The following is a 14,896-nucleotide window of genomic DNA, read 5'->3' as shown; positions in this document are numbered from 1 at the left end:
TGCTGCCGCCGCCGCCCGATTTCTGTTCTCATCCTGAGGTAAAGTTCTTAACCCGAGGTAATACTTCCGGGTTAGCGGAGTCTGTAACCCAAAGTGTTTGTAACCCGAGGTAGCACGGTAGTTACAAATGTGCTCTCTTGCACGTATATCCCCATTTCCCTTTGCATTAACTCCACATCACCTGGAATCTATAGGTTAAATCCAATCATAGCAGGGCAATCCAAATGCCTCTTATACTGGAGGTTGTGTGAGATGAGCCAAGGCATCTTTCTGCCCAGATCTCACAACTAAGCTAGCCTCCTGCCTGAGTGACACTAGGATTACAGCACTTGAACTTCCCCCTTCTGCCTTTCAAACGTGTGGGTGGGCAGGAGCCAGTGGAAAGGTCCTGAAATGGGGGGCATTCTGAAGGCAAGAAGGAGTAGGGCTGTCATCATGGGATTCACTGAATCCCAAGCTGGCCTCACTGCTGTCATGTGATGGCACTGAGACCCGATCATCCTGCCTCATCTTCTGCCCTCCCTGCTATGGCTGCATTGGTGGTCCTGTCACTCCATAAAGTCCTGTTGGCCAGGGGAAGTTAGGATGCTGCTGCAAATTATCTGAGTTTATGCCCCATGGACTGTCATGGGATAAAGGTATTTGAGAGCAGAAGCCGTAAAGGAGTCTAGAAATGTTGTGAAATGCTGAAAAGCTGCAAAACCGTTTAGCATGCTGAGTCATTCTCTGTATAAGTATTGTATCTGCTTGAAGGCAAACTCGGTGTCTCACTCAGTGTGTCAGTATCAGTCAGCAACTGTGTGTGTGGTGGAGCCTGTGCCCTGTGAAGCCTGTGCTCAATGGAGACTCTGTGTGACTCAGTAACTCAGTTTAATGTTCTGTTCACTATGCTGCTACAGTGGTACCTCGGGTTACAGTCGCTTCAGGTTACAGAAGCTTCAGGTTACAGATTCTGCTAACCCAGAAATAGTACCTCGGGTTAAGAACTTTGCTTCAGGATGAGAACAGAAATCGTGCTCCAGCGGCGCGGTGGCAGCAGGAGGCCCTATTAGCTAAAGTGGTGCTTCAGGTTAAGAACAGTTTCAGGTTAAGAACGGACCTCCAGAACGAATTAAGTTCTTAACCCAAGGTACCACTGTATTAGCAAACAAGTTTACTTTAACTCAGTAAAGCTTTTATTCTTTTACCGAAGAAGACTCTGCATTATTTATTTACGCTGAGCGTCATAGACATCAATGTGAAAAGTTAGCCATGACTAAGACTGCAATCCTAACCTCACTTTCCTGGGAGAAAGCCCCATTTTATTCCATGGGATTTACCTCTGTATGGACGCATTTAGGTTTGCAGCCCAAGAAGAAGAAGAAGAAGAAGAAGAAGAAGAAGAAGAAGAAGAAGAAGAAGAGGAGGAGTTTGGATTTGATATCCCGCCTTTCACTCCCTTTAAGGAGCCTCAAAGCGGCTAACATTCTCCTTTCCCTTCCTCCCCCACAACAAACACTCTGTGAGGTGAGTGGGGCTGAGAGACTTCAAAGAAGTGTGACTGGCCCAATGTCACCCAGCAGCTGCATGTGGAGGAGCGGGGACGCGAACCCGGTTCCCCAGATTACGAGACTACCGCTCTTAACCACTACACCACACTGGCTCACTGATTCAACTGGGAGCTATTTATTACTAACAATTGCAATCCAACCCTATGTGCAACTACATATACATAGGCCCTAACAAGCCAGCACTTTTCTGTGTCATGGGATTGTGCAGATGACTGGGGTCATCTACGCTTTCCCACAAAGGGAAATGGGCTTGTGCTCAAGACTCCTTCTCCCACCTCATTGTTGAGGATATCATCTATGTGCTGAGCCTTTGCTCCTCTGTACAAATAAATAATAATAGTAATAATACAGTGGTACCTCGGGTTAGAGGGACACGGGTGGCGCTGTGCGTAAAACCTCAGTGCCTAGGGCTTGCCGATCGCATGGTCGGCGGTTTGAATCCCTGCGGCGGGGTGAGCTCCCGTCTTTCGGTCCCAGCTCCTGCCCACCTAGCAGTTCGAAAGCACCCCTAAGTGCTAGTAGATCAATAGGTACCGCTTTATAGCAGGAAGGTAAACAGCGTTTCCGTGTGCTGCGCTGGTGCTGGCTCGCCAGAGCAGCTTCATCACACTGGCCACATGACCCGGAAGTGTCTCCAGACAGCGCTGGCCCCCAGCCTCTTAAGTGAGATGGGCGCACAACCCTAGAGTCGGACACAACTGGCCCATACAGGCAGGGGTACCTTTACCTTTACCTCGGGTTACATACGCTTCAGGTTACAGACTCCACTAACCCAGAAATATTACTTCAGGTTAAGAACTTTGCTTCAGGATGAGAACAGAAATCGTGCTCTGGCGGCGCGGCAGCAGCAGGAGGCCCCATTAGCTAAAGTGGTGCTTTAGGTTAACAACAGTTTCAGGTTAAGTACAGACCTCTGGAACGAATTAAGTACTTAACCTGAGGTAACACTGTAATAATAAATCCCTTAGCACAGAAATTTGGCATGCTCAGCTAGATTATGCCTCTCTGTAATTCAGCATGCTACAGGGTGGAGATTTTGACATAGGTTCACCACCTCCAAGAGAACTAAACCCAGGTCATGACAGAAAAATATATATAGCTTTGAATGTAAGAACTTGGTAAAAAGAACAAAACAGAATTTCCAACCCTGGAAACTATTTTATAGTTTGGCTTTTGTAGACAGAACGTTCTGATATGGTATTATATGGCCCAAAGTCAGCCAGCCAGCCTTGCTAAGAAAAACTAATCATTCATCTGTCACTTCATTTCTCTTACATATTCCCCATCATTGTCTTTATCAGCGTAAGCTGCACAGCATCTATTCTGGTAGCAAAAAGCCAACTTGATCTCTTGAGACTCGACAGAATTTCAAATCACTCCTAGTAAAGATTATTTGCTTTGAGAGAGCAGCGAGATAAGCATCAGCCTTGCATCACCATTGGTTCTAAATAATGCTCCATCTCAAAGAGCCACAGATGCTTTTCAGGAAACAACTGTCAAGAGTGCTCTGGGGATGAGACAGGCACAGCTGATCCTGTAGACACCTGCTCTTGACCTTCATCTGAGTCTCCACGGAAAGTGGCAAAGTCCAATTTCATTTGTAGTTTCTGAGAGTTGACGGGAGTCCAGATGGCAGGCTTTATTTATAACTACAAATGGGAGGGCAATCTTGACATTTTTCCATATTTGGAGATAAGTCTTCAAATTGACGTAACAGGCCATGATGGGAAATAACTGAGAAACTCAGGAGGTCATTTATTTGATCTTCAGGACAGGATCTGCTGTGCAGGGTACAACTACAGCCTTTGCCTAAAGACCTCCACTGAAGGAAGGAGCCCACTCCTCAACTATCAAATGGCTCATACTTTAGGTTTCTTCAAATATTTAGCTGAAATTTCCTTCACTGTCATTTCTACCCACTGGTTTCAGTTCTGGCCTTTGGAGCAAGAGCAAACAGGTATGCTTCATCTTCAATGTGATAACCCTTCAGATATTTGAAGATCACTAGTTATTTATTTTTTAAACACACACAACGTACTCATCAGGTACAACATTAAGATCACAATAAAAGGTCGGGGGGGGGGGGAATCATGTAATTCTGTGTTATTGACTATCTGATGAAGAAGAAAGCAGAGCAGGAAGAGAGAACATGAGATATAGTTCCAGGAACAAATGTTCTGGATCACTGGGATAATTAAAGCAGGACATCCACTGAAGTTCTTGAACTAGCAAGATTTTCATATAATTAAATATATTTACAGTATTGAGAGGTCCAGCACAAGCTTGTTGTAACGAAGTCCCATTGACTGACTGACCAAGTCATGACTAGGTTCCATTCCACTGCTTTTAGCTACATCTAATTGTGATCCCTAACTGGAATTAAGATTGCCGGAAGAAATATCAACAACCTCAGATATGCAGATGACACATCCTTGATGGCAGAAAGTGAGGAGGAATTAAAGAACCTTTTAATGAGGGTGAAAGAGGAGAGCGCAAAATATGGTCTGAAGCTCAACATCAAAAAAACAAAGATCATGGCCACTGGTCCCATCAACTCCTGGCAAATAGAAGGGGAAGAAATGGAGGCAGTGAGAGATTTTACTTTCTTGGGCTCCATGATCACTGCAGATGGTGACAGCAGTCACAAAATTAGAAGACGCCTGCTTCTAATGACAAACCTAGACAGCATCTTAAAAAGTAGAGACATCACCTTGCCAACAAAGGTCCGTATAGTAAAAGCTATGGTTTTCCCAGTAGTGATGTATGGAAGTGAGAGCTGGACCATAAAGAAGGCTGATCACCGAAGAATTGATGCTTTTGAATTATGGTGCTGGAGGAGACTCTTGAGAGTCCCATGGACTGCAAGAAGAACAAACCTATCCATTCTGAAGGAAATCAGCCCTGAGTGCTCATTGGAAGGACAGATCGTGAAGCTGAGGTTCCAATACTTTGGCCACCTCATAAGAAGAGAAGACTCCCTGGAAAAGACCCTGATGTTGGGAAAGATGGAGGGCGCAAGGAGAAGGGAAAGACAGAGGACGAGATGGTTGGACAGTGTTCTCGAAGCTACCAGCATGAGTTTGACCAAACTGTGGGGGGCAGTGGAAGACAGAAGTGCCTGGCGTGCTCTGGTCCATGGGGTCACAAAGAGTTGGACACGACTAAATGACTGAACAACAACCACAATTGTGATCAATTGGTTTTGCGAAAGCATGCCCAGAGTGCCCAATCAAGAACTATAAATCCTTTAACAACTCTTAGGAAGTAATTTCATAGAATCATAGAAGTATGGAGTTTGAAGGATGAAACACTGACACACAGCAGAGACACAAAATTATTACTGCATGAACCGCACAAAATAAATATATATTTTACCTTCCCACGCCCAAATGGGCCAAATGTGACCTTGCATAAAATGAACAAACCATGTAGGAAAGAGAATATTGGATGAGTCTTTTCCTGCCATACTTACTGACTTTACTGGCAATTATGGAAAAATTGTACTGTGCAGTGGTCTCTCTGTCCAGCAATTCATTTGTGGCAATTGTTCCTTCCATTTCATCTATAGTAAAGTAGCTGTCCACATCATTCTTCCAGTCTATGAAGTACCTGCAGATGTGTTTCGGGGAAAGAAAGAAAAACAAGAAGGAAATAGCAATGCTTAGCTATCATAATAGCAGTTGGTGGGGTATAATCAGTTTTGCTACTCTGGTTTCCCTGATTTATAATGAAGAAGCAATGACTGCTTCAATGCCAAGTTGGAAAGCTAAATAAAGGAATAAAGAAAGATGGACTTGAGAAAACAGTTAACCAAAAATATACTGTATAATAATATTTGACTGTATTTTGGTCGTTCAAGTTTGTGTTTTGGAGTGCATGCCTTCTTCACTTCCCCACTGCCCACCCCCAAGACCATCAAAGTTTAGAACAAACCTTTTTAATGTATATTTGTTAATGCTCTTCATAAATCCAATTTGTACACTTGTTTTGCTGGCTGTATTCATAGTAACTTAGAAATGTTGTGGAAAAACAATGATCACAGCATAGCAAAGTTGCCATAAAGTGAAAAGAAAGAGTGCAATCTGTAAACGAGTGTCATATGGAAAACGGTGTCATGTGTGAATAGTTACATTTGTATCTTGTTACCTATTTATGAAAGCTTATAGATGGGTATGTTTGGTGTCTTCTGCCTGAACTGTGAGGTTGGAAGGACACAATTCTTGGCCAGGAATAAAGCTTGAAGTTTTGCCTCAATGCCTTGTTTATTGACTCCGCGAGGCAATGAACCAATGGTGATTTCCCACCACAGTAAGCATGCTTCACCATGTACTTTCATTGTTTATTGCTGTTTTATGATTATTTTATAGATTAAAGCTACACTGATTTATGCTGTTGATTGTAAACTGCATTTTATAGAGAGGCGGGATAAAATGCTGCAAATAAATAAATAGAAAAACTCCTGAAAAGCCAGACATACAAATCTATCTCTCAAGTTCTATAACATTGAGAACCTTAGAGGTTGTCATAGGTTGTGCTCTTTTGAAAACAAACTACTGTGTTGAAATTTCAGGAGGTGGTTCAGTTTTAACTTATTAGAGAGGATATGAGAAAGCTTATCTCCCATCAGATGTCAGGGAGATAAAGAATTACACAACTTTTAGAAAACATCTGAAGGATGTTCAGGGAACTTTTCAATGTCCAACATTTTATTATTTTTAGTATTTTCCTAGAAGCTGCCCTAGGTGGCTGGGGAAACCCAGCCAGATGGGTGGGGTATAAATAATAAATTGTTGTTATTGAATGGCTTGGGTAAGGCAATTGTCTCCTACTACTCTCATGGAATATGGGAGATCATCAAAAAGAGATTAAGTATCACAGAACTGATCTCACACAAAGGTAAGACACACAGTTGCAGTCAAAATCTGGATTTTTGTTTTGTGGGCTTGGGCACAATTATCCATTGTGCTTCAACATTACTCCGGTTTAGCTTATAAAAAATATGAGCTCCATAAAAGTGCCACAATTTCCCAATATCCCAAGTAAGAAAAGGTTTCTGGAAATGTTTCAGAGTTAATCCTCTCAGATCCAAAAACAAATCATTTCTCAGTTCCTGTATTGTCTTCAGCATCTCATTTCTCAAACGGTGGCTTACGCAACTGTCCAAAATCATGAAAAAAATATATTAAATACAAATTGGCTCTAGCAAGTGGATGGGAACTGAGTTGACACCTCCAATGCAAATAGGATTGTGGATTATGTTTTGCTTTACAAATACAGAATGTGGAATGTTAACTGTAATTTAATACGAATTCTATTTCACCCTTCCACTATCTTCAGCTAGGCAAAAATAACAGCAGATGCCGCAGAGAGAGCCATAACAAACTGTGAGTACCTATTTGGTGATGGATTAACATTACTCATGCTGTTAACACTCATGTTTGCTCTGACAGAGGATCTGCAAGTCCAGCTCTATGAATTGCTATTATATGGATTATTGAAGGGTGGGCTAGCAAATAATCCAACATGGTTATTGTGGCCCATTTAAAATCCTTTCATGCCTTCCTTTTTCACGAAACTTGGGTGCTAGGGGAAACATTTCTTGAATAGTTTGACCTTCCATACACAGTCTAACTGACAGGGGTCAGCAAACTTTTTCAGCAGGGGGCCAGTCCACTGTCCCTCAGACCTTGTGGGGGACAGGACTATATATATTTTTTTTGGGGGGGGGGAATGAACAAATTCCTATGCCCCCCAAATAACCCAGAGATGCATTTTAAGTTAAAGAACACATTCTACTCATGTGAAAACACACTGATTCTTGGATCATCGGCAGGCTGGATTTAGAAGGTGATTGAGCCGGATCCGGACCCAGGCCTTAGTTTGCCTACCAAACAGGTCCTGTATACCTGAAGGAGCGTCTCCACCCCCATTGTTCAGCCCAGACACTGAGAGCCTTCTGGTGGTTCCCTCATTGCGAGAGGTGAGGTTACAGGGAACCAGACAGGAGGGCCTTCTCGGTAGTGGTGCCCGCCCTGTGGAATGCCCTCCCTTCCGATGTCAAAGAGATAAACAACTACCTGACATTCATCTTAAGGCAGCCCTGTTCAGGGAAGTTTTTAATGTGTGACATTTTAGTGTATTTTTGGTCTCTGTGGAAGCCTCCCAGAATGGCTGGGGAAACCCAGCCAGATGGGTGGGGTACAAATAAATTATTATTATTATTATTATTATTATTTTTACCAATGGTCTAACATAAAGTGACAGTTTACCATCTGGAACCATGCGGTTCCGGTGCCCAATTGGTTTTCTTTCAATGCTCAATGGTACCTTTAGTTGAAGAAAACCTGAGAAATACATGCATATATACAAAGAGCTGCCTTTTGCTTTATGTATGCTTATGTTAAAATTCTAACCACCTCCCAACCTGCTGGGAAAACAAAACTTGATCCTTGCTCTGTTTGACAACATGCCGCTACTGTGTTCTTTTGTGGCACTTTAATGAGACACATGCAGGAGAACTTCCCAAAGGATTGTGCTAATTTCACAACAGTTGTCATTGGGGAGCCTATGCTTGAAGAGTAATTTGTCACTGAGGCGACAGAGGAACTTGCAACATTTCACCCGATGTTAGTAGCAGCTGACCTCTTTGAGCAATTGGAGTCTTGCCCCACCAACCACATTTGGCCTTCAGCTGCTCCCCACCTGCCTGCTTTCTTACTTACAACCAGTTTAGGGTGTGGTACTTCTGCTTAGGGACGCGGGTGGCGCTGTGGGTTAAACCACAGAGCCTAGGACTTGCTGATCAGAAGGTTGGCGGTTCGAATCCCCGCCACGGGGTGAGCTCCCGTTGCTCAGTCCCTGCTCCTGCCAACCTAGCAGTTTGAAAGCACGTCAAAGCGCAAGTAGATAAATAGGTACCACTCCTGCGGGAAGGTAAACGGCGTTTCCGTGCGCTGCTCTGGTTCGCCAGAAGCGGCTTAGTCATGCTAGCCACATGACCCGGAAGCTGTACGCCTGCTCCCTCGGCCAATAAAGCGAGATGAGCACCGCAACCCCAGAGTCGTCTGTGACTGGACCTAATCGTCAGGGGTCCCTTCACCTTTACTTCTGCTTAGTCTCAGTGCTGCCCCTTGCAGAATTCAGCAGGGCAGAGAATGCAGACAAAACTACATTTCTCTCCCCCCCCCCCAATGTTTAAAATAATGCTTGTTAAAAAAACCGGAAGCCTTTTGGTTAGGAATTGTAGGTGCAGAGATACCGAAGGAACTGAAAAGACTGTTTATGTACGCTACAACAGCTGCAAGGATGCTTCTTGCCCACAGCTGGAAAGATGACATTATCCCTAATAGGGCGGACTGGGAGGTGAAACTATTGGACTATGCAGAGGTGGCCAGATTAACCGGGGAAATAGAAATCAGGAGGATCAAAACTTCAACAAAGAATGGGGCAAATATATATTGTACTTCAAAGACCACTTGAACTCTTTGGCAGACTTTAAATAATTATTGCAATGACACATACACTTTGGATATAATGGAGGATGGTAAAATAGATGGACTTACAATATGCAGTTAAGAAAGTTATTCAAAGAACCCACAAATGGGAGGAGGGAAGTTTCAGGATTCGGAACAACCTTGTGCAATTCTAATATTTGTAATAACATCTGTGTGAAAGAATTTGTAAAATCAAATAAAAACTTTTTTTAAAAAAGAGAATGGAGGCAAAACTAGAATCCTTTTTTTTTTTTTTTTTTGCTTTGGCTCCCCCTACTGTTGGCCTCCTTTCTGCTGTACCAGCCCAAATGGACAATAGCCATCACTGCCTGGCTTAGGCCCATACTGCTGGGTGTTTTCCCATTTACATAGGCTAAGAAGTGCATGGGTCTGCACATGAAAATACTCTTTCATCACTCAGGCAGACACCAAGTTTTTGAATGCTCAAATCCAAACGAGATGATTTGTTTGCTTTCTTTCCCTGCCGCTTGCAATGGCGAGAGATATGTCACCAGTTCTGCTGACCTGAACAAACACCATTTTACTGCGAGGGCCCAATGAGCAAAGCAATTATTGATTTGACAGGATGCAAAAGTAATTTACATGGATAGTCCTGCAGGGAGTGAGAAAAACTAAAGCAGCTAATGCTTCCAAAATAGCAGTACATTTCATATTCCTGCTTTACCAAGCAGCTCTACACAAGTGGGGGGGGGGGGGAGAGAGATTCGCTGCATTCTGATTAAGAAGCACTTCCTAACTGTTGTCTACACATTTCATTGCTCCTCGCCTTGCCCTTCTAAGATGCGCTGTGCATTTGCTTAACAAATGCTCCTGTCATCTCCATTGTCAGCTTTTCATTTCTCATAATGAGCTAAACGGTTTATCAAGAAATGTTGATCTTTGAAAATGCTTATTCGATTCTAATGTTTCACAGGCTGCTGGGTTATGGGGGCAATGATGCTTGACTCAGAGAGTGGGGTGGGGGTGGGCAGACAGAATCATGTCCTCTGTTTTAATAACATCACAGATGCTTTGACATGATTTCCAGTGAATGATACAGGCATCTGAATGATGCCTGAATAATGAATGAGCTGAGTATACATTGAGTTCCATGAAAACAGCTGCTCTGCCCATGCAATCTCATTTATTCATACAAAATAACATGGGAAAATGTATCTTGTTCACTAGGAACATAAATCTATGGGGATTTCTGCAATTTCAGCATTTTTTTTATTTTTATTTTAGCATTCCCAAGAACCAACCACTACAGAATATGTACACAAAGGCCCCTTTTAATTCTATCCTATTGGTGTAGTGGGCTACATGTCAGAGGCTACACATGGATACTGTGGGCAGGATCCACTGTGCTCCATCGGTGAAAGGCTTTAAGGGATGCAGGTGGCGCTGTGGTCTAAACCACTGAGCCTCTTGGGCTTGCCGATTAGAAGGTCGTGGTTTGAATCCCCACGATGGGGTGAGCTCCCATTGCTCTGTCCCAGCTCCTGCCAACCTAGCAGTTCGAAAGCATGTCAGTACAAGTAGATAAATAGGTACTGCTGCAGCGGGAAGGTAAACGGCGCTTCCGTGCACTCTGGTTTCCGTCACGGTGTCCCGTTGTGGCAGAAGCAGTTTAGTCATGCTGGCCACATGACCAAGAAAGCTGTCTGTAGACAAATGCCAGCTTCCTCGGCCTGAAAGCGAGATGAGCGCCGCAACCCCATAGTCGCCTTTGACTGGACTTAACCATCCAGGGGTCCTTTACCTTTACCTTTAAGCTTGCACAGGGAAATTCCTCTTTCCCCTCCCTCTGCACTTACCGAAATCTGTTCTAGGGTTTCACCTAATCAATAGACTTTGGGCTATTGAATTTCAGCAGCCCTCCTGCCTCTCCCCTTCTGTTTTAAGTCATTGTTGCAGGGCCCTCTATGACACTGATTCAGCTCAGCGCCCAGTGCTGCTAAGCTGGTCACACTCTCCTTGCACTGATGGGACATATTAACTGGATACCACACACAATATGGAACAACTAAATTCTGAGACTCTCAAATCTTTAAATTGTGAAGTAAAGCTGCCTCATGCATCTGGTACACATCCTCTCAGGATTTCTCAATTTCTTCTTCATTCAGTGCTTGCCTCTCTATTTCTATATTCCTGACAGCTTTGATCTTCACCCAATAAACTCGTTCCTTCGCTGAAACTTTGACTGCTTTGATTCTATCCATACAAGAAAAATAAACCTCAGCATTCTCGATGACTTTCTGCAAAACAGTTTTCCTCCTTCCCTATTCTTTAAATAAGTGGATTTCCTTTCTGCTATTATTTAGCTATTATCTTCTGATCCCCATATGTCAAAGCTAACAGATTTGAAAGTCCCTTTTTTTGCCTGATAAAGTGTAATAAATTGCCAGGACTAGTGTTACTTCTGCTAATGTGAGCTGTTTTGAAGTGCTTTGTTCTCTGGAGTTGTGCCGTCTGCTGCACAAAGCACAGATCTGTCTTTTGTTCCTGTCTCCATTGTTTTGCAGATTACAGATTTGTGTAATAGGCATTGTGATGGCTAAAACTGTGCCTGGAAAACATCTCAGAGAAAATGAATTAATTTGCAATGAAACTATACTGAACAGCACATTATATTGCCTACTGCATACGAGAACACTTATTGTCTTCCACTGTCTTCTTAAAGACCTATTTTCCAGTCCCCCTCAACTGCATTATGCTTTGCAAGTTCTTTCTTTAAAATATTATTAAAGTGACATAGGCCATTATTTACCCTGACAAGGCAAACTAGGCTTTAAAAAGCTAACACAGCATAATGGTTGTAAGACACACTTGGAAGTTGTAAGCACACACAACTGTTTGCAACTAATTTATGCTTTTGCTAACTTCTGTTTATTGACTTTTTAGTTTCAATTAGTGGAGATAAACCTTATGGAGCACTGAAGTCTAATACATCAGTAACTAACAACTGCATATATTTTCTTTCCTTCTGTTAAGCCAATAGATAAATAAGCAGGATCAGCTTAATAAATAGGAAATGGGGGTCTTGACGATTATCCTTTTCAAATAAATAAATTGCAGTATCTCCGAATCAGCACTCCTACATATTAAAGCACCGAAGGCATTTTCTGCAAAAAATGCAAGAGTGCAGCCAAAACCTACAGACCTTTCAGAGTTCATCTATGTGGACCAAGAAGTGTCCTCGTTATTTATGCTAAGGAAAAAAACAGCCTTCATTTTAAAAAAAATCAGATTCTAGTCCTTATGGTTGCAGTGATGTTCACTTGAAGCTCTGTCTTTTCGCCACCTGCACATTAAACACGGCTGGTAAAAAGCAATTTCCTAATCAAAAGCCCTTCAGCATTTTTCAGGCGTCAGCTTTCAGACAAGCATTTCCAAGCTAGAGTCAGTTAGGGTGATGCCATGCCTTTGACCATTTCCCATCACTGTGGTTTCTTTCCTCCTCTGTGGCTATCCAGTTTTAAATCTCTGTTGTTTTAAGGGACAGATTGGAAGGTGCTGCTTTCAAACGAATGTGCTACAGCCTAGTCCGTTAGCTACTTTCTCCCCATGTTGGGGATTAAGACTAATACAAGGTTCCAGAAGGGGCTTGCCAGGTGGGGTGGAATCAATAGGCTAGCTTCTCAGCAGCTAGGTCACTGTTCCTTACTGGGGGGGATTGAGGAACTGGTGGAGATCTTGGCATGGTGCAAATATGCTGGTCAGAGCACCAGATTGGCTCTTCTGGTGTATTTGCACCACGCTCTTCCACCTCGACCCTCCTGATCCATAGAAGAGAACATCTTATAGGCTCTATGTGAGTTTCCCCTATATCCTGTATCTAGATCTAGTACAGTGGTACCTTGGTAATCCATTCTGGAAGATAGTTTGAATGCCGAAACACTTGAAAACCGAGACTCAACAGCCAGCCATCTTGCACTCAGTGGAAGCCGCGTGGCATGTTTGACTTCTGAGGCGTGTTCGAAAATCGAAGCATTTACTTCTGGGTTTATGGCATTTGAAAACCAAAATGTTCAACCTCTAAGATGCTAAAAAACTGAGGTACCACTGTACTTTTTTTCTAGAAAAAAAGGTGCCATAACTACGTACCCCCATAAAAAAGCACTGTCTATATCTATATATGCTTTCCTTTCAGAAACTCCAAGTGTCGATCCATGTTCATTCTTGGTTTCTCAGTAAAACTACCTATTTTGTACCCCTGTAAAATTTTATTTTCAGTTTATGAAGCATTCTATATCCACCCACCATGCTGATGAAGAATTCTACGAATCAGTAGTCAATATCCAGAATTACTGTTCAGTGTTGGACACCAGTGTTGAATACACAAAGCTTCACAGCTTCTCTTCCACCGTACAAAGTTTGGCACCTCGCTTCATTTAAAGTTTTTCAGAGACTTTGAGACTAAAGAGTTAATTTTGAACCTTTTATGATTTGAAGGAATTCTGTAAAGATTGTCTATTACATATGTATGTGGTCATCGTTTTGCCTAGACATTGTTGAGGTTCTCTTTCCAATCAGGTCCTAAGTCTCCTTGCTTGTGCTCAATCCCCCATTCACCAAACAGTACATACTCCCAGCCCTGTATGAAGTTCCTCTGCCTCCACCCCCCCTCCCAAAAAAAGACCAACCAATTGTTCAATTTATATTTATCAGCTGTAGTTTGCAAAAGCTGTGTATCGGATCTTCATTTCTATCAGAATGTTTGTGAGTACCCCATGACATCACAGCAGTCAGCCAATGCCTTGGGGTATGAGAGAGAGCAACAATATGGGGGGGGGGGGAGACTGTGGTTATCAAGGCTAGCCCTGCCCCCAAAAGCCTTTAGGTCAAATCCATCTGTTGCACTGTAGAAACCTAAGAATGACGATCAAACTCTTGGGTTTAGAATATGGGTCACTTTCCTCACCCTCTAACAATAGACACAGGGCGGCAAATAGTTGATACTTACCTTAAAGATCTTTCAGAGCACGTCTATCACCTTGACACTAAAATAATCTGATTTTTGGAATCAGATGTAGGATGCTTTACTGGAGTGAACCAAATTAAATGTGTCATAAGCCAATTTACTGAAGTGATATTTAAGAAATGCCTTGCTTTCATCAACCATAAGCACATGGTTCTCTGTTGGACAGCTTATTATTTAAATTTGAATGAGGCACTGTATCTTAAGCCATTGATTGTTCATTTTCACAATAAGAGGGTTAAACATTGCCAATGAGCCAGAGCATGTAAAGCCAATAACCTAGCCTCATTCCTTGAAATCCAGATTTATTATAAATATTTTCAGGTAGATATTTTGTAGTGGGAAAAGTGGCATTTCTAAGCATCCTAATCCTAAATTGAATTACATTTGTGCCGAAGCACATTTACTCAAATACTTATTTGGGATTATTATTAGTGACATTATTAGCAGATGTCATTCACATGCTACATGGCATTTTAAAGAATTAAAGAACCAGGTTCCTGACCTGTGGGGCTTGCAAACTAAAAATAAAAATTGGGGAAAGAGAGAAAAGGGGAGGCAAATGTAGAAGAGGAAGATGATGCATAAATGTTCAGAAAATGGGAGTTTTGGGAGGAAGCTGGAATTATTTGAGAGCTGGACTTATTTGAGGGGTGGGCTGATCAGCTTATTCCATCCCTGGAATAACACTGACACTCACTCATAGCTTTGCTCCATCCTGTTTCATCCCTTTGCAGGTCATTCCAATCCATGGTTTGAGGGTGACCAGAATGGTCATGTATAAGAAACCAACAGAAGCTAGTTTGGGGATTCCCAAAATTCAGGGCCAGCCCACGACGTTTTGTCACTGTAAGCAAAATGTGCTGAAGCCG

General features: G+C 42.6%; 1 protein-coding gene and 1 long non-coding RNA gene across 8 annotated transcripts in view; one reads left to right on the top strand and one right to left on the bottom strand.

Moving 5' to 3' along the window:
• CDH12 (cadherin 12) overlaps positions 1-14,896 on the bottom strand; it is a 601,545-nt gene that overhangs the window by 14,844 nt on the left and 571,805 nt on the right. For all 7 annotated transcript variants that reach the window (XM_083519265.1, XM_083519262.1, XM_083519269.1 and 4 more), the window contains one exon: positions 5,023-5,159. In XM_083519265.1, the coding sequence (XP_083375391.1) occupies positions 5,023-5,159 (137 nt within the window). The remainder of the gene's footprint in view (positions 1-5,022; positions 5,160-14,896) is intronic.
• On the top strand, positions 5,560-9,164 carry LOC310714527. Its single transcript, XR_014529869.1, has 3 exons — positions 5,560-5,842; positions 6,888-6,934; positions 8,848-9,164. It is a non-coding gene; the product is annotated as an uncharacterized lncRNA (long non-coding RNA).

This window comes from Podarcis liolepis (assembly GCF_965112155.1).
Source record: "Podarcis liolepis genome assembly, chromosome: 8".
Lineage (NCBI taxonomy): Eukaryota > Metazoa > Chordata > Lepidosauria > Squamata > Lacertidae > Podarcis > Podarcis liolepis.
This window is presented reverse-complemented; position numbering and strand designations above follow the sequence as displayed.